Raw genomic sequence first — 24709 nt, 5'->3', positions numbered from 1 at the left:
AATGACAAAGACTGCAAAGAGATGGTTAAACAATTACAATTTTCTCTCAGCATTGTTAGTGAATTGATAATTCAGATTATGTCTTTGTGCAACTGCATGTTATTACCTTGAGAGTGTGTTCCAGCACTGCTCTATAAACACAAATCCCCCAGCTCTAGTGCATTTTCATTGAGCCAGTGATTGTGTTCCTGCTCTTTTTCAGTGCCCACAGTGGATACCACACGCACTGCTTGGTTACTGGAGCAGATGGTGAAAGTGAAACGCCCAGTTGTTCTTGTAGGTGAATCGGGTACATCTAAGACAGCAACTACACAGAACTTCCTAAACAATCTGGACAAAGACTATAATGTATGTGTGAGGCATTTTGCCCTGTTTGTAAAGCTGCATTTTCATTCTTTGCCCTTGTGTTAAATTTGCATTGTGAAGCCTCAGTCTGTGGGTTGCAATATTGACTTGGGTAATGTGACTGCAAACTCCAGACCCAAAGTGTGTGACTGATGTGAAAATCCGTCAAGATCAAAGATATTTTGTCCTCTTTTACCTTGTTCAGACTCAATTATGGGAAGTAAAAATATATTATCAAAGTGCTAAGGATGGGCTTACTTTTCTTTGTCATCTGTAGTTCAAGTGAATAATGGACCTGAGCAGCATTTCCTGTATGTCTGACAGATAATATAAATGCTCTAGTAAAGAAAAAAAACCAAACAACAAAACAGGTTAGAATCCATTCTTATAATCTCCTCCTGTTTGCAGCTGGTGCTGGTCATTAACTTCTCTTCTCGTACAACATCCATGGACATTCAGAGAAACCTGGAGACAAATGTAGAAAAACGAACTAAAGACACTTTTGGCCCTCCCATGGGAAAACGTCTCCTTGTGTTCATGGATGATATGAATATGCCAAGGGTAAGCTGTCAATAGTTTTGCAAGGTAGTATGGAAACATTTGGGGTGGCACTGATACAGTCCCTGCCTGCACAAATCCAGTGTGCATGTCTCAGAGAAGAAGCACTTTTCCCATAGGAGACATAGGGATGAGTGTCCACAATCAGTGCCAGAGCTTTACAAAGTGTCCCTTATTCCCTGTAATGTTCTCCTGAGTATGGAACCCAATATTCCCACATTTAAAGCAGTAGTTGGTGAGCTGATGTCCTGTGCTTTGATGTATCCTGACTCTTGTGTGTCCTGCAGGTTGATGAGTATGGCACACAGCAGCCCATTGCCCTGCTGAAGCTGCTGCTAGAGAAAGGTTTCATGTACGATCGTGGTAAAGAGATGAACATTAAATTTCTTCGAGACCTGGGTTTTGTTGCTGCCATGGGCAAAGCTGGAGGAGGTCGGAATGAAGTTGACCCTCGATTCATCTCACTCTTCAGTGTTTTTAACATCCCTTTTCCTTCTGAGCAATCACTGAATTTGATCTACTTCTCCATCCTGAAAGGCCACACTGCGGTAATTTCACTCTTTCTAAAGGATTGCTCAACAGGTGTATTGTTTTTAAACAGATGTAACCTCACACAAACCTTTCTTTCTGTATCTCAGTGAGTTTTACATTGTTTAGATAAGTTCTTGTATAATATGTAAACATTCAAGCCAGCAGATCATTTATAAACCTGGAGCTTTTCATGGGTTGAAATGTGTGAATGATTTGATTACAGTTCCTTTAAGCAAATACATGAAGATCAGAAAACTCTTTCCTGAATGAGTGTGAAAAACGCAATAGACTGCATTACAGGCAAGGTACCTGCAATATTAGATAAGAAAAGAGTTTAATTTTTCTGCTATAGAAATCTTGTAGGAATTCCAGTCACTGAGTTTGATGTTATCTTGTGCACTCAGAAGGTTCCAGAGTGAAGATGGAGTCTGCCCTAAACCTTCAACTGCAGAATGTTCATACTACAGAGAATTTTTGAACCAAACAGGCTTAAAAGCTGGAAAACAGCTTGTGTTTAATAGCACTGAGTTCTGTCTGGGAAGTCTCATGAAAACACCTCTTCTTTCTCATGTTTTCAGACCTTTAATGAGTCCATATCAGCCATCTCTGACAAGATTACTCTGTGTACTTTGGAACTTTATAAAATGATTGTTACTGACCTGCCTCCTACTCCTTCCAAATTCCACTACATTTTTAACCTGCGGGATCTTTCCAGGGTCTATAATGGACTTGTTCTTACAGATTCAGAAAGGTAAGAATAGAAAAATTGCCATTAGCGGTCCTGCACCTATTTTTTTTTTTTTTTTTTTGTGAATCTGAGTGAAATTGAAATAATTTGCTACAGGAAATCAGTCACATTTGGTCACTTTTCATTTAACCACAATGAGAAATAGAACATCCTAAATTGTGATCTTACTCTTGATGCCAAGCACTGATGCATTGGTCTCTCTTAAATAAGATACTAGAGGTAAAAATGCAAGCAAGTTATTTATTATAAAAAAACCCCAACAAATCACAAAGAGTAAGAAGGTCAGTCCAGAATTTGGTCCTTGTTATTAACCATATGGCCTTAGGAATCATGCCAACTCATTTGGTGCAGTCTGATATTTTGATGTTATTTCAGGTTTCACACAGTGACCCAGATGGTGAGAGTTTGGAGAAATGAGTGCCTGAGGGTTTTCCATGACAGGCTGATTAATGAAGCAGACAAAGAATTGGTGAGTAATTTCTTTCAGTTTTTTAGTAGTCACTGACTATTATTATGGCAATTAATTTGCAACAGCAACACTATCTAGTGTTGGACTCAGGTCTTGGTGTCCAACTGCAGATTTGTTTAAGCAATATGTTGCTCATTAATTTAAAACACAGCCCGTGGAAGATTTTTTGCCTAAAACAACGTGATGATGGCAGACTAAGAAAGCAGATCTGCAGAAGGAATGGAAAGTATCACTTGGTTTGCCTGTCCAGGAAAATTGATTGGCAAAAGTACAGGTGACAAAGCGTGAGAGAAGTACAGGAGAAAACTCAGGAAATCACTTCAAGTCAGTCATTTTCCTTCAGGAAGGATTGTACCAGAATGTGACTGTACAATCAAGTAGTAAAAAGGATAAAAGCCAAGTTCTTACACAGTGGATTCAGTTCTGGCTGTTAATTAAATTGGAAAATGCTTCAAATTATGTCTTAAAACACAGAAAAGAACAATGTCAGTTTTAAACCCTGAGATTTAAGAGAGAAATTGAGGTAAAGTCTACTCATCCAGAAGCAACTTGCTTTGCTTTGGAAGTTGCTTGAATGAAAAGAGGTAGGCCAAGAAGGCTTCAGATTTTTCTAGTTAAATCTTTCTTCTCTAACATACAAAGATACATCTCCAGCTCCATTTTCACAATGCAGAATATTAATGCAGATTTTGAAACTTTGTGAGAGATCTTTCTGGTGACACATCTATGAATGCTGAAAAGGGAAGTTTATTAATATACTGTTTACACCAATATATGAGAAGGTGTTTTATTTAACAGGCTTCTCCTTTTTTTTTTTATGTTCTGCAGCCAATTGGTTTGAACCATTCTTGAACTACCAATTAGATAATTTTAGATCATAGGTAGAACTCAGAAGGGGGCTGTAATCTTTTTATCTTCTAGTGACATAAGTATCAGCTTTAAATAAATCCGTATTTGAGCAAGAATCTGCATTATCACCTTTCTAAGTGTTACTGGATTCACAATCAAATGCTTTGTTGTGTTGCCTGACTCATTTAATATCCTTGAAGGTACAAGGCCATATAAAAACCTTGGTGGAAGAGCATTTCCCAGATGACTTGGAGCATGTCATGAGGGATCCAGTTCTTTTTGGAGATTTCAGAACAGCATTGAATTATGCAGAACCTCGTGTTTATGAAGATATCCAAGACTATGATATAGCAAAAGCTCTCTTTAAGGTAGAGTGTCTCAGCTGGGAATTGTGCCTGAGGAATGGGCAGGGACCTGCCTCAAACTGCAGGAAATCTGTTCTCTTCTGTGTACACACAGAACTTTATGTGCTTTGATGCCCATTTGGGGTTTGCAATGATGAAAACTGATGATCAGCAAGAGAGTCAGCAGTGTTTCCAATAGTTCATTTTCCCAGAGGAATGGGAAAGGAATAATGCTGCTGAACGGGCTATTTTTGTAATGTTATTAATTATTTCATTGGTCTCCTAGTAACATTCTGTTCACCTTTCTCTGAAGGAGATTTTGGATGACTACAACGAGTATAATATTAAAATGAATCTGGTTCTTTTTGATGATGCTCTGGAGCATTTAGTCCGTATCCATCGCATCATCCGGATGGACCGCGGGCACGCCCTGCTCATCGGGGTGGGAGGCTCAGGAAAGCAGTCCCTGACAAGACTGGCTGCTTATACAGCTGGATGTGAGGTTAGTGACCCTGTGTCTGGGCTGTGAGAAAGGACAAGCAGAGTAAAACTGTGATTGGGATTAAACTGGGGATGGGGGTGAGTCCATCAAGACAAGGATGAGACTGGCAGCTCTTCCCCGTGGAGAGAAGCCCAGGGGAAAGTGATTGCCAGGAGGTCCAAGGTGATGGCAGTGTGTGATCTGGGCAGGAAGCTGCCAGTGCCTGAATCTGGGTTTTGGCACTGGGGAAGGAAAACAAGGATGGGTTTGGTGATGAACAGGCTAATTGTCCTTAACTACTGCTGTTGATACTTACATGTGTTACAGCAGCATTCCAGTGGTGCTTGAGGAGCCTTGTTTTGTATTATTTCAGAGAGGAAATGTTCCTCTCAGAGGCACTTTGCTTAAAAAGGCTTGGAAGGAAAGAACAAAAAAGGAGGATGAACACAAAGCAATTCTGAAAATGCAAACCTGCAGAGTGGTACAAATGCACAATTTTATGGATACTTAAACATTTACTGATGACTGGGGCCAAACCAACCCCCTTGATTCAGTCTAATTGAAATTCAGAGTTACCATCATGTCTTGGATCCATCTGTGTCTTCTCAGTGTATATTTTCATCCTTAGGTATTCGAGATCATCTTGAGTCGAGGATACAGAGAAAACAATTTCCGAGACGATTTGAAAAATCTGTACCAGAAGCTGGGTATTGACGACAAGTCAATGGTCTTCTTGTTTACAGATGGCCATGTGGCAGAAGAGAGTTTCCTGGAACTCATCAACAACATGTTGACTTCAGGTGCCACTGGCAGCCTCTCTGCTTGTGACTCACAGTCTCAACTGTACCCTTGATACAGCTATTACTGGTTCACCCTGTGCCCTCTGCTGCTTTAGTTACACCTTTCAGTACTGCCTGAAATGGTATTGGCCTTAATAATGGCTTTCTTAATGGAAATAATGGAATCTTCTTACAGTCATTTATATGTCTGAAGAGGTTATAGGGTTCATTCATGCTGGTGATGATGCTGGAAGAGTCTCAGATTTCTTCCAAGACTGAGGGAAACTTCAGCTGCATTTGACCACAAACCCACTTGTCCAATTGGCTTTTGAATAGCATTCACCTGAATTGCAGCAACTGTCCATATGTATATTTATGTATATATATCCTGAAATGTAATTTGGTGTTTTCTAGTGAAGGAAGCAGCTGGAAATGAGCAGCAGCTGGCACTGTGTGACCACACTCTCTATAGAAGTTCCTACACAGTCTGATATGAGAACAGATGAGTTAATTTTATCCCTTTCCTTATTCTGGTTTTCCATGTCCCTGGTCTGTCATTAGGTTATTTATGCAGTATTTGCCACAAGATTGAGAGAATAAAAATGTGAACTGATGGTTCACAGACACTAATGAAGATTTTCTTTGCAGAGTCCTGTGACATTTTGTGTATGTTGCTGAAGCCCAAACAAAAAGGCATTAATTATTCCCTTAAATCTCAAGTATGACCTATTTTTCATGAGGGCTATGGGAAGGAGGAGAAGCATAGAGAGATGAATTGGTTCATTCAGAACTACTCAGAAACATTTTTGCAGAATTAGGTTTAAAATTGGTTTCTCATCTGCCCTATCCCCAGCCATATGGTTTCCTCTTACTGGTTGTTCTCACTAGCATTCTTCTGTCCTTATGTTACAGGAATGGTGCCAGCCCTTTTTGCAGATGATGAAAAAGATGCCATACTAAGTCAGATTGGAGAAGAAGCTGCTAAAGCTGACGTGGGCCCAGCTAAAGAGAGTATCTGGCAGTATTTTGTGAGCAAATGTGCAAGCAACCTTCACATTGTCCTGGGAATGTCCCCAGTTGGGGAGGACCTGAGAACGTGGTGCAGAAATTTCCCAGGTATCAACTGTACACAGTGCTTGGTCCCTTCCCTGTGAAATACAGATTTACAGGCATCAGAGGAATCTCCAGTGGACACTGAGAGATGTCTGTCAGCTTAAACTAAGTAGAGCAGGTTACATGATTAAGGATTTGCATTGCATGTTTTTTTTTTCCAGTTAATTACCATATATCAGTGAACAATATTGATTAGCATTTAGCAGATCAGTTCATTTTCCAGCTGAACAGCTGGAAATCAATTGGTCATCCTCACTTAACTGGAAATACACAGCCTTTTTCTGCAGCCTCTCTTCTGTAGCTGACAGCAGAAAGTGTGGTGAAAAATCATTATGAAACTGAGATGGTGGGAAAAAGAAACAGTTTTGTATCCATAGCCAAAAAAAGGGCATGGTTGGAGGAACTTCCACAGAGAGAAAAACCACCTGAGCCTGGCAGGTGCTGCAGGTGGCTGAAAGGAGTCCTGGGAACAGAAGAGACTGAAAGATGGGTACAGGTGGGAGTGCTCAACCAGGCCCTAAAGTACCTTAGTGCAGCTCTTGACTGTGTCCTGTAGAGCCTAAGGAATGGTACAGTGGGGTTAGCAGGACACAGGGGCAAATTATTTACTGTCAAATGGAAGTGTGGACTTTGTGGTAAATTCTGTTACTAAGAAGGAGTCAGAATAATTTGAAAATTCTTGATGTAAATAAAGTAAATTAGAGGACTGCCTGTCTGATTAGGGGTTAGTTTTACAAAGGAATTTTTTAGATAACACTCTCCTTTTATTTTAAGGTCTTGTCAACAACACTGGGATTGACTGGTTCTTGCCCTGGCCAGCCCAGGCCTTGTGTGCAGTTGCACAATCCTTTCTGGGTATGTAACATGTCAGAATTTCAACCCATTAACCCATGGCATAGCCTGAGAAATGCATTCTTTGCTTTGCAGTTATTGAACATTTCACAGTTTCATTTCCCATTGTGCTTGTTACCTTGAGTCTAAATGGGTAATACAAAAACCCAGTCAAAAATGTCACTGGATGGTAGTTTCTTAATCTAATAGATTTTTAAAATTGCTAAAATTCAAGTTCCTAACTCTGCAGACAATGGGATTTGTCTATCAGGAGGTTCCCTTCTGGCTCTGCCCTGGATTTGCTTTTTGCCCCAGAAAAGAGACTTGTTTTGTGCCTGGCTTAGATATACATGAGAAAGATGGTAATTAGTGTACCCTGAAAAAAGCCACAAATCTTTGAATTTTTTTATTTCTTCTGCCCAATTTTAGGAAAAAACCCACGCATCCCACCAGAGAGCTTCCAGTCAGTGATTGATCACATAGTCATGGTGCATGAATCTGTAGGGAATTTCAGCAAGAAGTTTCTGGAGAAACTGAGACGTATAAATCACGTCACACCAAAAAATTACCTTGATTTTCTCAATACCTATGCAAATTTGCTGGAGGAGAAAAATGAGTTCATTTCAGGTAAGGCTATGTAGATGTTTTCTCCTTTATAATAAGTGATTTAAATATTTGAAAACCAAAAGAAGTTCTGGTGAGAATCCCACATATTACCCAGAATATGAAACATCTGTGGTAGCAGTACTGTTTCAAATGCTGTGCTGGCACACAGCTGTGGGGCTGTGTTTTGACATTGACCCAAAATCCTGGCTACATGTGAATATTCAGACTCTGTCAAACAATGGGCTCTCCTCAAATCCTTTTGTGAATGAACATGAGCCAGAATCTCCAAACCAGACACTCCTCTGCTTGGGGAAGAGTTGTGGTGAAATCTAATACCAGCATGGTCTCGCTCAGGCCAAGAATTGCTTCCTCAAGCAGCCATTCTTATTCATACTTCAGTGGCACTGAAATAGATGAAAAGGATAAAACACAACCAGTGTAATATGGCAAATAAGTTGTGGCACAGGGCCACTATGTCAGCTCAAGTGACATTAACATCATTTTAGATGGGAGGCTCAGAAAAGGAAAATCTCTCCGTGCACCTCTAAGGATATTTTCTCTTTGTGAGATTGTTGCTGTGTGCTTGAACACAATCAATGAATCACTGACATTTCTCCCTTTTTTTTTCTTACCTAGCACAATGTAAACGGCTGGATGGGGGCTTAGTTAAACTGAAAGAAGCTGCTGTACAGCTGGCTGAGCTGAACATAAAACTTGCTGAGCAAAAGATTGTGCTCACAGAAAAAACAGCTGCTTGTGAGGCTTTGTTACGAGACATTAAATTAAACACAGAAATAGGTGGGTAGTTTACAACTACTACAAGCTACTACACATTTGCCTGCCTTTGTCTTCTCTTTCCAAGGTGTAAAGCATAATGTGGGAAAGGCAGTGGCAAAAAAGGCAACTTCTGATTCAGAAATTCAGTATTAGAGGGAAACATGGAGGAAAATAGATTGTGCATACCCTGTATGGAACACTAGCTGTTCCTAACCTGGGGATGTCACTGTAACCAGGGGCAAGCTGGCAACACAAAGGTTCTGACTTGATGGTAATTTCTGATTTTCTGCAAAGAGTGAATCTCTATTAGTGTATTAGTGTATGTTCTGTATACAAACTTGAATGATTCATTTATGGTCCTGCCTTTACAATTACTAGCTGAGGAGAAGAAAAAGATGGGTGAAGAAAAAGCTATAGAGATACAGGAACAGAATAAAGTTATTGCTGTGGAGAAGGCAGAGGCTGAGGCAGCACTGGATCAAATCAAGCCTATGATGGAAGCTGCCAAACGGGAGGTGGAGAAGCTTGACAAGGCTGAAGTTACTGAGCTCAGGTGACTCATTTGTATGTACAGTAGCATAAACTCTTGGAACAACACTGAGAGACCCTTGTTTTCTGGGTCTGAGCCTTAACCTCATTTTTCTCACCTACCTGTGAGGGTCAGGACATGAGTTGTCTGGGTACAGAGGTCACAACAGAATGCCCTGGTTCCTAGCCCACGACTTTGCCTTAAGACAGTTCTTCCAGGCCTTTGTTTGCTGTTTGCCCCATCATTCTCTGGGCTGTGTCTGATGCACCAGAACCTGCTCTGTTTTTTGCCTGAACAATGGCTATCCAAACCTGTTCATTCCTCCTCTTATTTTCCCGTGTAAGTAAGAACACATAACAGTCATTTTTCAGGGATACTTTCATAGCAAGAAAATGTAATTCCCTGCTGAATTTAATCTTTCCTGTCTTTTGATAATACATCTCTTTTTTTGAGGATTGATAAAAAGACACATCCAGTCTTTGGCTCTTCCTGAAATAGTTGTCCCCAAAATAGCAATGGCTCTCCCTTCCCTGCCACACTTCTTCAGTTTCCTTTCTCTCACAGATCTCTGGATTTTTCTCCAGCTGCTTCACTGCCCTAGGAAAGAATATCAAGGCTCAGTGTTTTAAGCTTTCCACTGTTGAAACCCTTTAGCATTTCGTGGATCAAATGGTCTGAATACAATGATTGGTTCTGAGCTTTTGAGTAGTTAATAATTTATTGTCTGGCTTGGGTTATCTTTTTCACTGATGTCTTGTCTTATGTACAACTCCTGTATTGCAATGCCTCTCTTAACAGGAAGTACCCATGTTTGGCATCATGTGCTTTGTCTCCTTTTTTCTCTTCCACTGTCTCACCTGTTTTCCAGATCCTTTGCAACACCCCCAAAGCAGGTGCAGGTTGTTCTGGACTGTATTCTTATAATGAGAGGTTACAAAGAACAAAACTGGAAGAATGCCAAAGCAATGATGGCTGACACAAATTTCCTGCGACTTCTGTTGACGACGGATTTTAGGGAAATTCCATGGAGCCACGTGAAAGCTATGAGAGGTGAATTCCTGTTCTGGGCACTTGCAGTAAATATAGGATATTGTTAATGGGAACAGCCAACAGAGTCTCTTTAATATTCTGACAAATGTTTCCTACTGTCATGACATTGGCTGATGCTGCTGGTAGGAAAAGCTATTTCTTTGAGGGTTTTTCATAGTTATTCAACTCACTTGCAATATTTTTGTGTTTGCTAATGTAGCTCTCTTAAAGAATCTTAATACTACCTGGGCTGAAATGGAAGTTATCAGCAGAGCAGGACTGGGAATGTTAAAGTTTGCTGAAGCAGTGGTGACCTACTGTGATGTAGTTAAAACAGTCAAGCCAAAGGAAGAAAAGGTAAAATATGTTTGAATCAAAATCAGGGAAGGTGAAAATGTGATCCTGATGGAAAAGATAATACTTGACCATTTCATAGACTGACCACTTTTCCTATTGAAGTGCTTAAAAAGTGGTGTTTAGGAGAGCTATTGCAGTAGCAGTGAGGCAGGTTGTCAGTCATAAATCCCTGTATTTGTTGTGTCAGGGTGCTGGACTGTTATCATCCATGCCAGTGCTTGAGGGATGAGGGAGGAACATGTTCAGTTGGAATTTTGTAATCTAACATTCTTAGAAAAACACAGTTTAGAGCCGTTTACTAAAAACAAACTTTAAAACCCGTGGCATTTGAACAGAGCAGAGGTCAGTAGTACACTAAATCCATATTTCTTAAACACAGACCTTTTGATTAGCTTTTTCTAGGACGACTGGAAATTCAGCTGTATTACCAAAGGAAATCTAATGTCCAATAGATGACACTGGGAAATTTTTGTCAAGAAAAGGTTATTATGTACAACTGACTGCAGAGAAAGTATATTCACTAGATGATGTGTCTGTCTAGTTTTGGAGCCTTAATATTATTGTTATTAAGCAGACAAACCTCCCCTTTTTTCAAGGCATGAGAGTCCTGCTGAATATTCCTTGTGGGTACAAAACTGGGAGATTTCTCTGCTTTGGAACTGCAGTGTCAGACCATGATGTATCAGTGTCAGTTATTTTGGCTTACACTGTTTATTACCAGAACACTTTGAAAAATACAATATGACCAAAAGAAATGTGAGAACTTAATACTTCTCTCCAAAATCCTTCTATCCTCTGACACTCTTATGTTTCCTTCAAAATGCACTTTAGGTGGCCAGGCTAGAACGGAACTATGAATTAAGTAAGCGGGAACTGGAAAAGATACAGGCAGAGCTGGCTGCCATTCAGGAGGAGCTTAAATCTTTGGGGGAAAAATATGAGCTGGCAATAAAAGAAAACCAAAAGTTACAAGAAGAAGCAGAGATAATGCAGAGAAGATTAGAGGCTGCTGACAAGCTCATCGCTGGCTTGAAATCTGAGAATGAGAGGTAAGTCGAGATTCAAAGAGGATAATTTTTGACATCAGAGGTTCATGTGTCAGGGATAAAATCTATCAGGTGGAGACATTTTTGGAAATATTGCTTTCTATGATGTTTATTTCCGAGAAGAGCTATTATTTGTTCTGAGCTAATATCCATTAGCTCTTGAAAAATAATTGAGAATAAATGGAAGAAGGTTCAGATCAACTCAGTGTCTGTGGCCACCACAATGGCGAGAGAAAACTGATTCTGAATTTGGGGGTACGTCTCAATCTGTATCTAAAATAGGAGGAAATTCTGCACATAAACCTCATCTTCCTGGTACAGAATCTCCCATATAATTCTATCAGGTGGACAGAGGAATTCAAGGAATTAGAAATACGAAAGGTGAAGTTGCTTGGAGATTGTCTGCTCGCTGCTGCCTTTCTGTGCTATGTGGGAGCCTTCAGCTGGGAGTTCCGTCATGAAATGCTCTATCAAGTGTGGCAAGAAGATATTTTCTCACGAGAAATTCCTGTCAGCCATCCATTTAAATTAGAGAGCCTCCTGACCAATGAGGTGGAGGTTAGCAGGTATGTCCAGTCAGGACACCCAGGGACTACTGAATGTGACATTATAAAGTGGGAGTCTGGAGCTGAGTCTGTAGCACAGAATTGGCATTGTGGGTGGAGGTGCACAGCCATACCAGAGAGAGAATCTTACTTTCATGTCCTTCTGATTAACGGGGCCATTTTTGTCACAAGCTCTTGTACTTTACACACCAGAGACATTCACTGAACTTAGACACATGCAATACCGTTTCTAGGAAGTTTTTTAGGAGTTCTCTATAAAATATGTTTCCATAACCCAACAGGTGTCTTTTCATTGACTTCAATGGGTTTGGTATTAAACCTAAGCCCGTGTAGCCCATGCATCAACTACCACAGGATTGCTCACCTAAGGCAACAGTCAGTGCTTTGAGTAGTGCAGTTACAGTGAGTCAGTCTGAGCTGTGACACTGCCCCATAACCACATACACTGTGTGCTGACAAATGAAATGTGCTGCTCTCCCATCGAGTTTTCATCCCAGGCTGGTCTTTTTTCCATTCTGTTCCCAGGTGGGTTTCTCAAGGATTGCCCCCAGATGAGCTCTCTATCCAGAATGGCATCCTGACAACGTATTCCAGCCGCTTCCCACTGTGCATTGACCCACAGCAGCAGGCGTTGCATTGGATTAAGAAGAAAGAAGAAAAGAATAATCTGAAGGTAAAGTTGGAAGATTGCTTTACCTCGTTACTGATTGTTTTCAAAGCTGCATCAATATCTGTCACCTTGAATGGGGAATCAGTTATGTATCACAGAATTATTGAATGGTTTGGATTGGCAAAGACCTTCTAGTTCCACCCCTGGCCATGGGCAGGGACCTCGTCTTTGGACACTGCCAGGGATGGGACAGCCACAGCTTCTCTGGGAACCTGTGCCTGGGCCTCAGCACCCTCACAGTGAAGGATTCCTTCCTAATATCTAATTTAACCCTGGCCTCATTCAGTTTGAAGCCATTCTCCCTTGTCCTATTGCTAAATCTACTTGTCAAAAGTCCCTCTCCAGCTCTCTTGGAGCCCCTTTAGGTTTTGTAAGGTGCCATGAAGTCTCCTTGGAACCTTCTCCAGAATGAACAACCCCAGCTCTCTCAGCCTGCCTGCACATGCAGAAAGAGTTTAACAAAAAAGCTGGTGTAGATTGTGATCTCAGATCCAGGATGAACCTTCCATGTAGGACAATAAACACACTTAGAGGCACAGCTAAAAGGGTAAAAGGGTAATTTCCAAATGGAAATTATTCTCAGCAAATCAGAAAAAAAGCACCTTTACTGTTTTGTTCAAGTGCAGTTTGTATCATCTGTGTGAGGAAAGACAAAAAGCAGCAAAGAACAAACTTCTTTAGTGTTGGCAGCTACTGCAAAATAATAATGTTCAGCAATATGAATAATAGTTCTCCTTTCATGTTTTCCCATTCTTTTCTTGCAGATGGCTTCCTTTAATGATCCAGATTTCCTGAAACAACTAGAACAGGCCATAAAGTATGGAACCCCTTTCCTGGTGCACAGTGTTGATGAATACATTGACCCTGTGATAGACAATGTCTTAGAGAAGAATGTCAAAGTTGCACAGGGCCGAGCATTCATTGTCCTGGGGGACAAAGAGGTTGACTATGACAGTAATTTTAAAATGTACCTGAACACCAAATTAGCAAGCCCAAAGTTTTCTCCCTCTGTGTTTGGCAGAGCTATTGTTATCAATTATACAGGTAAGCTCAAGTGTGTACTTAATAACAAAGGAGTGATTATGGTGTTGTGCAAATTTAGGGCCTGGGTCATTGTCTGAAACATTGAAGAAACTAAAAAATTCATACTCTCCCTCATACTCAGCATCTTATTTAATAGAAAGTCCTTCTCACTTCTCTCTTCTAATCTGCAACTGAGCTAAAAATCTCTTCCTGTGCTGGTCAGGTGAGGATGCTTTGGTAGAATTAAGATACACAGTCATTAACCAGGTCACTCTGTTGCATTGCCGTAGTTTTATGAGACATTAAATGAGCTGTATAAAAACTGTCCTGTGCTTACAAAACTCTGCTCTGTCCATGTGTTGTACCTGTAGTTACACTCAAGGGCCTCGAGGATCAGCTGCTCAGTGTCATTACGGGTTTTGAAAGGAGGGAATTGGAGGAACAGAGGGAACGTCTCATCCAGGAGACAAGTGAAAACAAAAACCTGCTGAAAAATCTGGAAGACACTCTCCTTCATGGACTGTCAACTTCCACAGGAAACATGTTGGACAATGTGGAATTGGTGCAAACCTTGGAAGAGACAAAATTCAAAGCTACTGAGGTACCAGCTCTGGGCTTTTTGGAAGGGTATCTATGAACAGAATGTAGTCTGTCTTCAGGGGGGTCCTTAACAGGACCAAAGTAATGTTTGTTTACAGTTCTAAAGCAAAAGAATCCATCCTTGGAGTTTTGAGGCCACAGCTGGGCAAAGCCACACTGGACTTGATCTAGTGGTGGTCATAACCCAGCTTTGGGCAGAAGCTGAACTAATACTATTTCCAAGATTTTTTTGTAAATTTTTGCCTTTACTTTTCATAAATATACAGAGTGGGATTAATTTTATCTAACTTTTAATTTTTTATAATTTGTACAATTTCTTTTGCGTTACCTGCCCAGATTCCCTCTACAGTCACACAGAGAGGCAGGCACTGAGCAGCTCTGATTACTGTGATACAATAGATCCACTCTGGATCAGCACAGTAATTACAGCTGTATAAAATCCCTGTCTGCCCAGGTGATTGAGAAACTGAAGCTGGCTGAGACGACTGCAGCAGATATTGACCTTCTCCGAGATGGCTACAGACCAGCTGCCAAGAGAGGGGCCATTCTCTTCTCTGTGCTGGCTGAAATGGCATTTGTCAACATCATGTACCAGTTCTCACTGGTCTCCTTCTTAGAGGTTTTTGGGTTCTCTCTTCGGAAATCCATGCCCAGTCCTATTCTTCCTAAGAGGTTAAAAAACATCATGGATACACTGACTTTGAACACCTATAACTATGGCTGCACAGGTTAGTGCTGTTTAACCAGGGGCTGAGACTCTGTTGTACAAATAAAGGTGAAGCCCTGACTTCAGCTGGTTCATGTTAAAGAGGTAAATTACCAAGCAGGGAATTCAGTGATGTTCAGGTCTCAGCACTGCTCCTGCTATTTCTGTTAGAAGGAAAATTGCACATTACCCATGTAAGTCTTGCAGAAATGTTTTTCTTAACACAGTTACAAATGGTAAAGGCAGTCACAGAGCTCACAGGGGCTGTATTGACTCTTCAAGCCTGATTCAAAGCCAGCTTTGATCCCTCTGATTACAGAATTCATAGCATTGTTCAGGCTGGAGCAGACCTTTAGGAATGTCAGTTCCAGCTATCAACCAAATGATCTTTGTGGGGTGACAAGATCCAGATCATAGAATCACAGAATGGTTTGGGCTGAAAGAGACCTTAGGAATCATCTGGTTCCAATCCCCTGCCATGGGCAGGGATGCCACTCACTAGGTCAGGTTGCTGAGGGCCCCATCCAAAATTGCCTTGGGCACTTCCAGGGGTGGAGCATCCCATCAACCCCAAAACAGATGCAGGATGTGGACTGAAAATTGCTCCAGTTCCACAAGCTTTAGCAGCTGATTTTTGAAAATGTCCTTTTAACATAGGCTTGTTTGAGAAGCACAAGTTACTATTCTCCTTTGATATGACTGTCAAGATAGAACAAGCTGAGGGCCGAGTTCCACAAGAAGAATTTGAGTTCTTTTTGAAAGGTAAAGTGAATATTTATATGTAAGTTTGTAGCTCTATACAGCAATAGCTAAAAGGTCTTTTGAAGATAGATCTTTGACTAGAGATGATTTACTATGAGCCAGCACCTCCAGAAGGGGATCTCTGTCACTAAGGAGAGCTGCACTGTGTTGGGTTGCACAGACTGGAGATCCTGATATTTCTATTTCACATTAGCTAATTGTTAGGATGTTACATGAGGAAAATAATCTGTAGTTATTTTCTGACTATGTTACAGTTATATTCTGACTACGTTGTAGTTATTTTCTGACTGTGTAAACATAATTTTAGAAGTGTTTGCAAAGATAAAACTCTGGCTTTTGCAAGCACTGGTAAAATGCCATCTTTCCTTCAGCAGACCAGTCTAATCTTACAGTGCTTCCAGGAACAAATTTCCCCTTGGTTCCTCTGTGCAGAGGGACTGCATGTGTGGTGATGCATTGGAGGATTTCTGACATGGACACTGACTCTGGTTTCTGGATGTGCCCAGGCAATATTTCCCTGGAGAAGAGTGCCCGAAAGAAACCGTACACTTGGCTTCCAGATCAAGGCTGGGAAGACCTAATTCGCTTGTCTGAACTATTTCCTGAGAAATTTGAATCTCTTCCAGATGATGTGGAAGAAAATCCAGATGTATGGAAAGATGTACGTGCTTTTTTTGCAATGCTGTTTTCTCTCCTAGCTTTTCATCTGGTATTAAATGTTCAAGTGTGATGCAATGTGTCACAGCACTCCACAGGGGAGATGTCCCTGTGGGCTTCTTCCCTCAAGGCCTTTCTTTGCTTCTTGACCTCAGTTAGTGAGTGACTTATTTGCAGAAGAATTAAGGGTTATATTATTTAAAAAACAAACCAAAATAATTTCCCTGGTATACCGTAGAATTTTTATTTGTCAGTCAAATGCCTTAGAGAAGTTATTTACATTGTTGAAGTCAGTGAAAATTTTCTGTTCATTTTGACAGTCAACATTTCAGTGGTGTTTTTGTGCTGCTAAATTGTGCTTTGATCTTCTTGTGGCAGTGAACTCTATAGGCTATTGACAAAAACCGATTTCCTTTGTTCCTCCTTTAGCTTCATTCCATGTCTTCTTGCTTTACAAGCAATCTGTTAATACCTTTTTGCTTTTGATGCTATTTTCTATATCTTAAGAGAATTAGTTGACATAAAGTGAAAGTACAAATGTGTTTCTGGACTTGAACACTATATACTGAAAAAAGTTGGATTTTTCACATCCACCTGAACTTTTAATATTTACTTGCAGCTGACTGACTCTGTTTTTGTTGTGTCTCTTGACCCCTCATTCATCAAATTGATTTTCTCTTTCCTAGTAATTTCCCTGACAGAGTCCCTGGATTCATTTGCATTGTGTGCTGTCTTTTCTTGCCAGTGGTTCGACACGGATGCTCTGGAGCAGATCCCACTGCCCATGCACTACGAGGGCAATGTCACAGATTTCCAGAAGCTCCTCCTGCTGCGGTGTTTCCGGGTGGACCGGATGTACCGGGCAGTGACCGACTACGTGACAGTGACAATGGGCGAGACGTGAGTCACTGTCCTGTCCCAGACCCCAGCCACAGCACTCACACAGAGCTGGAGCTGCAGTCAGCTCTGGCAGTGCTGCTGTAATTTGCCTGGAGAGCAGAGCAGGGGTTGTGTCTCAATGATTTCCATGTGCAGCCCGCGGTGAGCTTTGTGTACGAGGCTCTGTTCACACGTGGCTGCTGCTCTGTGCAAATCAGCCAAATTATTGGGTTTGTCCCTGTGCCAGGTATGTGCAACCCCCCGTGATCAGCTTCGATGCCATCCTGCAGCAGAGCACCCCTTTGTCACCTGTGGTTTTTATCCTAAGTCCTGGCTCTGATCCTGTCAGTGACCTCATGAAACTGGCTGAGAGGACAGATTTTAAAGCAGATAGACTCAAATTCCTGGCCATGGGACAAGGCCAAGAAGAGGTAACTTGGATGGGAGGGTGGGAATGTGCTGTGTGCAATGAGTGTGAATTGCAAGCCATGCTCCTAATACTCTGGGACTGATCAAATTTCCTTTCCATAGGTCTGCTCCATTTTAAATGGAGTTACCTCGTGGTTCTGACATAAATTTGTCGATTTAGGAATAACATTTTACTGAACATGAAAGAGCCCATTTGGCTGACTGGCTGCTGTCCTGGTTTGGGTGAGGGTAGATCCAGAATCAGATTTTCAGCTGTTAAAAAGTAAAGATGAGAAGATGTTGCTATGTATGGACATGAGGTGGTTGGAGGTTTAGAGTGTTTGCTACCAGGAAGTTCTCCTGCTGCTTCTACTGCCTTTCCTGTGACTTTCCTTTTTGTTATGGACACTAAGGCAGGATGCCCAGAACTTAACAGCTGATGGAATTTGCCATGATTTCAGTCAGTGGGAGTACTCCTCTCAGACTCATTTAGACCATCCCTTTCCTAGCAGGAAGACCCACTGCACGAGCCCATCAGAGGCAGTTTTTTCTCAGGGTCAAGGGAGAGTTACAGATGCTTCTCCTCCTGTCCTCAGATCGCTTTGCAGATGCTGGAGGAAGCAGAGGTTCATGGACAGTGGCTCATGTTGCAGAACTGTCACCTTTTGGTGAAGTGGCTTGTCCATCTGGAAAAGGCCCTGGAGAAAATTACAGAGCCTCACGAGGACTTTCGCCTCTGGCTGACAACTGACCCAACTAAAGGCTTCCCAATTGGGATCCTGCAGAAAGCCTTAAAGGTGGGGAAACCCCAGCCAGGAGGGCATGTCCTGGCACTGGCACTCAGCAGAACAGGCTGGCTCTGGGAGGAACCTGAGCTGAGTGCAGCACAGTGGGACAGGCTTGTGAACTCACTTTTTGTCTTTATTTAAGCCAAATCCTTTCTTCATCATCCTATTTATTTTACTGGCGTGTTTCCTTTGGGTGAAAACTGTTCAGCAGTTATTTCAAAGCAGAGGTTTGTGAATAAACCTGGAAATGTGACAAATGGTCTTTAGATTTAAATGCTGCCACAAGTGAGGAGTACCTGCAGATAGAAATAGCTCTGTCAGCCCTGATGCTGCAGTGCAGAACCAAGGCCTGTGTCAGACTGGCAGTGCCAGTGGAGCAGATGTTGGAATAGGATAATGGTTTCCAGCTGCTACTTCAGCATTTATCACTAAAAGCTCAGCTGATTATTTTGAAGGCACAGGCCATGATTCTGCCCTAATGTTCTTTTCTGTGGCTGCTTTACTGCTGTTGTGGTGCCCTGTCCTGTGAACATCATTATTTCACTTCACAGATTGGAAAGCAGAGGCTCAGTGGCAGTGGCAGCTCTGGGCTGTTCTCCCATTCCTCCTGCAGTGGGAAGGGAGCCAGAGTGGATCTTAAAGGCTACAGATCTGCACTTTGTGGGTCTTGCCAAGAGCAGTGAGAACTGAAGTTTTAAAGACCTTTGAAAAAGCTGCCAGGAAGCAGCTCTGGCAGTTTGATCAGCAGTAAAGCCACATTGTTAAAGCATCTTACCGTGGGGATATAGGGCACATTAAAATGTGTAAAGTACTGGTATTTCAGTAAATTAGATCTTGAGTATGAGAAGTATGAGAAGGTATGAGAAATATTAATGTCTTACCAATAACATGACTAATTCCAAAATAATACCGAGTTCTCTTTGCATAGGTGTGTTTATATTGATAAATTTAAAAGGTCTGTTTCATGTCTTTACTTAAGAAAAAATCCATTATTTGATAGGCATTTGGAAAACAACTTAAAATGTCAAGCTTGCATTGTATAGCTTACTTAATGTGATATATTTACAACTTATTTCCCTCAAGTTACCCAGTAATTGATGGCTTCCCTAATTATTTTGTTAGGTTGTTACAGAACCACCTAATGGTCTGAAATTGAATATGAGAGCCACCTACTTCAAAATTCCCCCAGAAGCCTTAGAGCAGTGCCCACATCCTGCCTTTAAATCCTTAGTCTATGTCTTGGCATTTTTCCATGCTGTGGTTCAGGAGAGAAGGAAGTTTGGGAAGGTTGGCTGGAATGTACCATACGATTTTAATGAATCTGATTTCCAGGTAAGAAAACAATTGCAGAGGCTCTTATATTCCTGAGTAGCTCAGACTACTTTTGAAAACACAGAATTTATCCAGCTTTAACCTTTCTCACAATTAGATTTTACTTAATATTTTTTTCTGCTTCTGTGGAGTCATGTAGACTCCTGATCGTCTATAATCTCAATTTGAGAGGCTAAAAATCAGATTCCTAATCTTTCATGTTTTTATTACCTCTCTCATGGGTTTCTTTTCATAAGAGGATTTATACTTAACTTTTTAATTATTTCAGAAAGAAGTAATTGTTAATTTTGAAACAAGAACTGCATTAAATAAAACCTATGAATATGTATATCTGATTTATGAATCTTAACTCACATGTTCCAACAAATTCATTAGGTGTGCATGGAAATCCTTAACACATACTTGACAAAAGCTTTTGAACAAAATGATGATCAAATCCCTTGGAGCAGTCTCAAATATCTCATTGGGGAGGTGAGTGCTACAATGCCACAACAATTCAGATGAATGAAGTTTCCTTTCTGCATGGGCGGCATCAAGTAAAGCTGGAATATTTCCTGAGCAGGTTTGAAACTCCAGTGTAGCCCTGAGCAAGGGCCTTAATCTCAGTCTCAGGGAATTAGGGCCACTGTGTGCAGCTGTACAACAGGGAGTGATGGTGCTTAATTAATTCTGAGAGGGCCCTTGGGACCCTGTGCTGGAAGAGCACAGTTGGAACCTGGGGTATCACTGGAGCTGTACAAATGTTGTGTTCTCAGAGCTGGTGCAGCTGCCCTGCACTGGCAGCTGCTGCAACATGAAGTCCTGCAGGAAACACTTACTTTGCAGCACTGCATCCCTGCTGAGCACGAGCTGGTACCTCAGGAAGGTACCACTGCACATAAACCATCCTGATGGGTCAATTAGGACCAGCTCTCTCCAGAACAAGACCAAATATTTCCTTCCTGTCCCCCTGAGAGGGGACTGGAGATGTCCTTGGGATCCATAAGGGAGACAGTGTTACACCACAGCCACTGCAAAAGCAAAGAGCATTTTTGACCTTTCAGTGATTTTTTTAAACTGCATTTTGTGCTCCAAAAGCCAGTGCTGTAACATTGATGTCACTGATTTCCAGGTCATGTATGGTGGGCGTGCAATCGACAGCTTTGACCGGCGCATCCTGACCGTGTACATGGATGAGTACCTTGGGGATTTCCTGTTTGACACATTCCAAGTGTTCCACTTTTACAAAAGTGACACAGTCGATTATAAAATTCCAGAAGGGAAGGGAAAAGATGACTTTGTTGGTAAGAAATGCTTCGCCTGCTACATTAAAAAAAAAAAAAGAGTCTGCCTCCAGTGTACATTGTCTCCATACATTGCTGCTGGGTGTGAACAGAACACCGGGCACTGCTGGTGTATGGATTGCAGGGTTACAATCCTATGCTTTACAGGAGCAGTCCTTTGGAATATGAGCTTGTCACTGAGCTCCTCGGGTCTTAAAAAATAACCAAAAAATAGCCTAAACCACAAAACCTCAGTAAAGCAGCATGGTAATTTTGTTAAATGATATATTTCTGTGGGGGAGTCTCTGTGTGTTTAGAAGCGTTTATTTGATCTGTGCATTGCTCCAACACCAGGTTTAGCATTTGATTTTTTTATTTAAGCAGAGCAACAGCAAAATTGCTGTGATGTTCTGGGTTAGCAGAGTTTCTGTGGTTGTATTCCAGAGGCCATAGAAGCTCTGCCACTTTCCAACACCCCCGAGGTCCTGGGCCTTCATGCCAACGCCGAGATCGGGTATTACATGCATGCAGTGCGGGACATGTGGAGTCACCTGCTCGACCTGCAGCCACAAACGGGTGCGTGCCCTGTCTGAACTGGGTTTGTGAACAGGAAATCTCCAGGGGCGAGTGCTGAGTGCTGGGGACAGTGACAGCAGCCCCTGTGTGTGGGGAGTGACCCTGGGGCTCTGTCCCAGCCTTGGGGAGCAGAAGGAGCAAAGCCACTGCAGGGCTCAGCTGGGAGCAGCTCAACACCTGCCCAGAGGCACAGCTGGAGACATGCAGGACTGTGGGCAAATGTCAGAGCAGAACTGGGGGGAGACTGATGCCAGAAGGTGACTCAGCTCTCCAAGCTCTCAACCTTCTCTCAGATTTAGTCTCACTGCAATTTTTTTGTTTCAGGTGAAACTGGTGCAGGAATTAGTCGAGATGAATATATTGCAAATGTTGCCAAGGATATAGAAAACAAATTACCTCAAGTATTCGATCTTGACCACATACGTAAAAGTTATGGAGTAAACATCTCCCCTACGACTGTGGTGCTGTTGCAGGAACTGGAACGTTTTAACAAGCTCATCGTTCGAATGGGAAAGTCGTGTGCTGAGCTACAACGTGTAAGTAAAATCACAGCAGCTCGATGGGACAGCTGGGCTGTGCCTGCCCTCAGAAACTTTACCATTGTTGCAGGCCTTGGCTGGGGAGGTTGGAATGAGCAGTGAACTGGATGATGTGGCTCAGGCTCTCTTCAATGGGCAGATTCCTGCGATCTGGCGGCGGCTGGCCCCCGACACCCTCAAAACACTTGGGAATTGGATTATTTTCTTTAGAGCTCGATATGAGCAGTACACCAGCTGGGTAAGCAAGTGCCTCCAGAAAGGCTTTTGTTTTGTTAACCTGCATGATGTGCTGGGCAGGCTGGTGCAGAAGCCAGTGAACACTTCAGGTAAGTTCCTGAACCACTGCCATCATAACTGTGGATGCAAGGCAGACTCACCCCAGCTCCTCTCTAAGGGCACTGTAGGGTGAGTACCAGGTGCTGCCCTTCACTGTCTGTGGTTGCAGGTCAGTGAGGGTGAGCCTGAGGTGATGTGGCTGTCGGGCCTGCACATTCCCGAGTCCTACCTGACTGCTCTTGTTCAAGCTACCTGCAGGAAGAACAGGTGGCCCCTGGATCACTCCACCCTCTACACAGAGGTAACAAAGTACAGGAAAGCAGAAGAGATCACAGAATCCATTCAGGGTAGGTGTTTTCACAATTGTTTGGCAAAAAAGTAGTTAACTGGTGAAAGAAATTGCTTGGCACACTAAATTACTTTGGTTAAACCTTGGCAGGCATTTGCCCTGGGTTTGCATTTCACAGTCCTCATGATTTCCAGCTAGGAAGTAACTGGGTTCTGGTCCTGCAGAGCTCCTGTGTGCATGAAGCTCTTCCCATCCACAGGCAGGGATTTGAACTTACAACTCCTTCTTGCTTGCTCCCTATATATGTATCTGTATATCTAGATATAGACATATATCTGTATATATATATATAATATATATAATATGTGTATATATGTATATACATATATATGTATGCGTGTGTCTATGTATATATATATCTCACACCTATATGTGTGTGTGTATATATATGTGTATATATATATATAAATACACTCTGATTTCTTTATGCCTAGAATGTTACCAATCCCAGCAGGCTTGTAAAGATCTGCTTGCACCACAAATAATATACTGAAATCTACTTAAGCAAAAAGTACCTATAAATATATATAATTTATTGTGTAAATATCTCTTTATGAGCTCTCTTATGACTAGCACTGCTCTAATAACTAAATATAAGAAGCTGGGTGCAGGGAACAGCTAAGCAAGGCTCTGATTGCGAACAGAGGAGGAAAAAAGTCTGGTTATTTTTTTTTTTCTTGTTCAAGCTAAATGCTGTACTTGGTATTTATACCAGAACTACTGTCCTGACCTTTCACCTGCTCTCAGTGACCCAGTGATCAGGCCCAGGGGAGTTACAAAGCTCTCTGTGACTTGGGCAATTGGAGGGCAGCAAATCACATTTATTCCTGCTACTGTTCATCATGTGTAGTGCAACTGAGACAATTTAATTTGATTTCCTAATACAGCGGGATGATAAAAACAAACCCTGTGCAGCTGCAGTTGGAAATGTAGTGTGTTTGTGATGACTGTAGTGCCCAAAACAGGGACTGCAGGAACAGTTACCTTAAAAGATCTCCTAGATCTTTTCCAGGAGCTCAGTTGACCCAAATGTTGCATTTTCTGTCTTTGCAGGCTGCTATGTTTCTGGTCTGTTCCTGGAAGGAGCAGACTGGGATGTAGAGCAGGGCTGCCTTATCCAGAGCAAGCCCCGTGTCCCCGTGGTGGAGCTGCCCATCCTGAGGATCATCCCCATAGAAGCACACAGACTCAGACTCCAGGTACAGCTCCTCAGAAGCTGCATTTTATCATTACCATTTCCATATAAAGCACCTGGTTTAACACTTCTTACACTACCCATCACTACAGTTTTTTTCTCCTAAGGGGGGTGATGCATTTGTTGCCTCTTTTCCCTTCAGGCACTCTGGGACAGGGATCTTGTGACACTCTTACATTCCCTCTACTCTTTCAATTATTTCCCATCCCCAGTAAATGACATAAAGGACATTTAGATTTTCTGGGTATTGGCTATTTAAGACCTCTAACAAAAGCAGTGAATTTGTGAAGCCAGTCCTGTCTCCTGGAGGCCCTTGCTGTCTGCTCAGTGTCCGTGCTCCTTTCAGAACACGCTCCGGACGCCGGTGTACACAACGTCCATGCGCCGCAACGCCATGGGCTTCGGCCTGGTCTTTGAAGCTGACCTGTACACTACCAAGCACATTTCCCACTGGGTCCTCCAAGGTGTGTGTCTCACCCTGAATGCTGAGTGACAGTCAGAAATAGGCACTGTGTTCTTCCCCCACAATGCAACCCTTCAGAGGCACAGGGAAAAAATCTTCAACCCGGGCAGAGATTTGGCACCGTGGGTGGGGTGGTGTTCGCTTAGGCACACTTGACTTTAGTTAGTATTAGTTTGGTTGTATTATACTCTCAATAAACATGTTTGAAGAACAGAGGTTGTGGTAGTTTGAGTTTCCTTTTGGAACAGCTCCAAGCCAGTCTGTGG

The 24709-nt window shown here is 42.1% G+C and overlaps 1 protein-coding gene across 1 annotated transcript in view; it reads left to right on the top strand.

The window, feature by feature from the left end:
- The window catches only part of DNAH10 (dynein axonemal heavy chain 10), a 49420-nt gene extending 24762 nt beyond the window's left edge, over nucleotides 1-24658 (top strand). Inside the window, exons 43-77 of the mRNA XM_088176243.1 lie at nucleotides 203-348; nucleotides 754-906; nucleotides 1191-1451; nucleotides 2013-2185; nucleotides 2558-2651; nucleotides 3701-3868; nucleotides 4158-4346; nucleotides 4954-5125; nucleotides 6017-6220; nucleotides 6992-7072; nucleotides 7478-7675; nucleotides 8291-8452; nucleotides 8810-8984; nucleotides 9829-10010; nucleotides 10210-10346; nucleotides 11178-11395; nucleotides 11737-11958; nucleotides 12484-12631; nucleotides 13393-13672; nucleotides 14023-14252; nucleotides 14706-14979; nucleotides 15615-15719; nucleotides 16226-16380; nucleotides 17122-17276; nucleotides 17503-17686; nucleotides 18260-18460; nucleotides 19574-19783; nucleotides 20159-20254; nucleotides 20895-21066; nucleotides 21490-21621; nucleotides 21946-22157; nucleotides 22231-22398; nucleotides 22606-22783; nucleotides 23839-23984; nucleotides 24327-24658. Of these exons, the coding sequence (XP_088032369.1) occupies nucleotides 203-348; nucleotides 754-906; nucleotides 1191-1451; nucleotides 2013-2185; nucleotides 2558-2651; nucleotides 3701-3868; nucleotides 4158-4346; nucleotides 4954-5125; nucleotides 6017-6220; nucleotides 6992-7072; nucleotides 7478-7675; nucleotides 8291-8452; nucleotides 8810-8984; nucleotides 9829-10010; nucleotides 10210-10346; nucleotides 11178-11395; nucleotides 11737-11958; nucleotides 12484-12631; nucleotides 13393-13672; nucleotides 14023-14252; nucleotides 14706-14979; nucleotides 15615-15719; nucleotides 16226-16380; nucleotides 17122-17276; nucleotides 17503-17686; nucleotides 18260-18460; nucleotides 19574-19783; nucleotides 20159-20254; nucleotides 20895-21066; nucleotides 21490-21621; nucleotides 21946-22157; nucleotides 22231-22398; nucleotides 22606-22783; nucleotides 23839-23984; nucleotides 24327-24473 (6128 nt within the window). The 3' untranslated portion in view covers nucleotides 24474-24658. The remainder of the gene's footprint in view (nucleotides 1-202; nucleotides 349-753; nucleotides 907-1190; nucleotides 1452-2012; nucleotides 2186-2557; nucleotides 2652-3700; nucleotides 3869-4157; nucleotides 4347-4953; nucleotides 5126-6016; nucleotides 6221-6991; nucleotides 7073-7477; nucleotides 7676-8290; nucleotides 8453-8809; nucleotides 8985-9828; nucleotides 10011-10209; nucleotides 10347-11177; nucleotides 11396-11736; nucleotides 11959-12483; nucleotides 12632-13392; nucleotides 13673-14022; nucleotides 14253-14705; nucleotides 14980-15614; nucleotides 15720-16225; nucleotides 16381-17121; nucleotides 17277-17502; nucleotides 17687-18259; nucleotides 18461-19573; nucleotides 19784-20158; nucleotides 20255-20894; nucleotides 21067-21489; nucleotides 21622-21945; nucleotides 22158-22230; nucleotides 22399-22605; nucleotides 22784-23838; nucleotides 23985-24326) is intronic.
- The last annotated feature ends 51 nt before the right edge of the window (nucleotides 24659-24709 follow it).

This window comes from Sturnus vulgaris, chromosome 19 (genome assembly GCF_052056855.1).
Source record: "Sturnus vulgaris isolate bStuVul1 chromosome 19, bStuVul1.hap1, whole genome shotgun sequence".
Taxonomy (NCBI): Eukaryota; Metazoa; Chordata; class Aves; order Passeriformes; family Sturnidae; genus Sturnus; species Sturnus vulgaris.
This window is presented reverse-complemented; position numbering and strand designations above follow the sequence as displayed.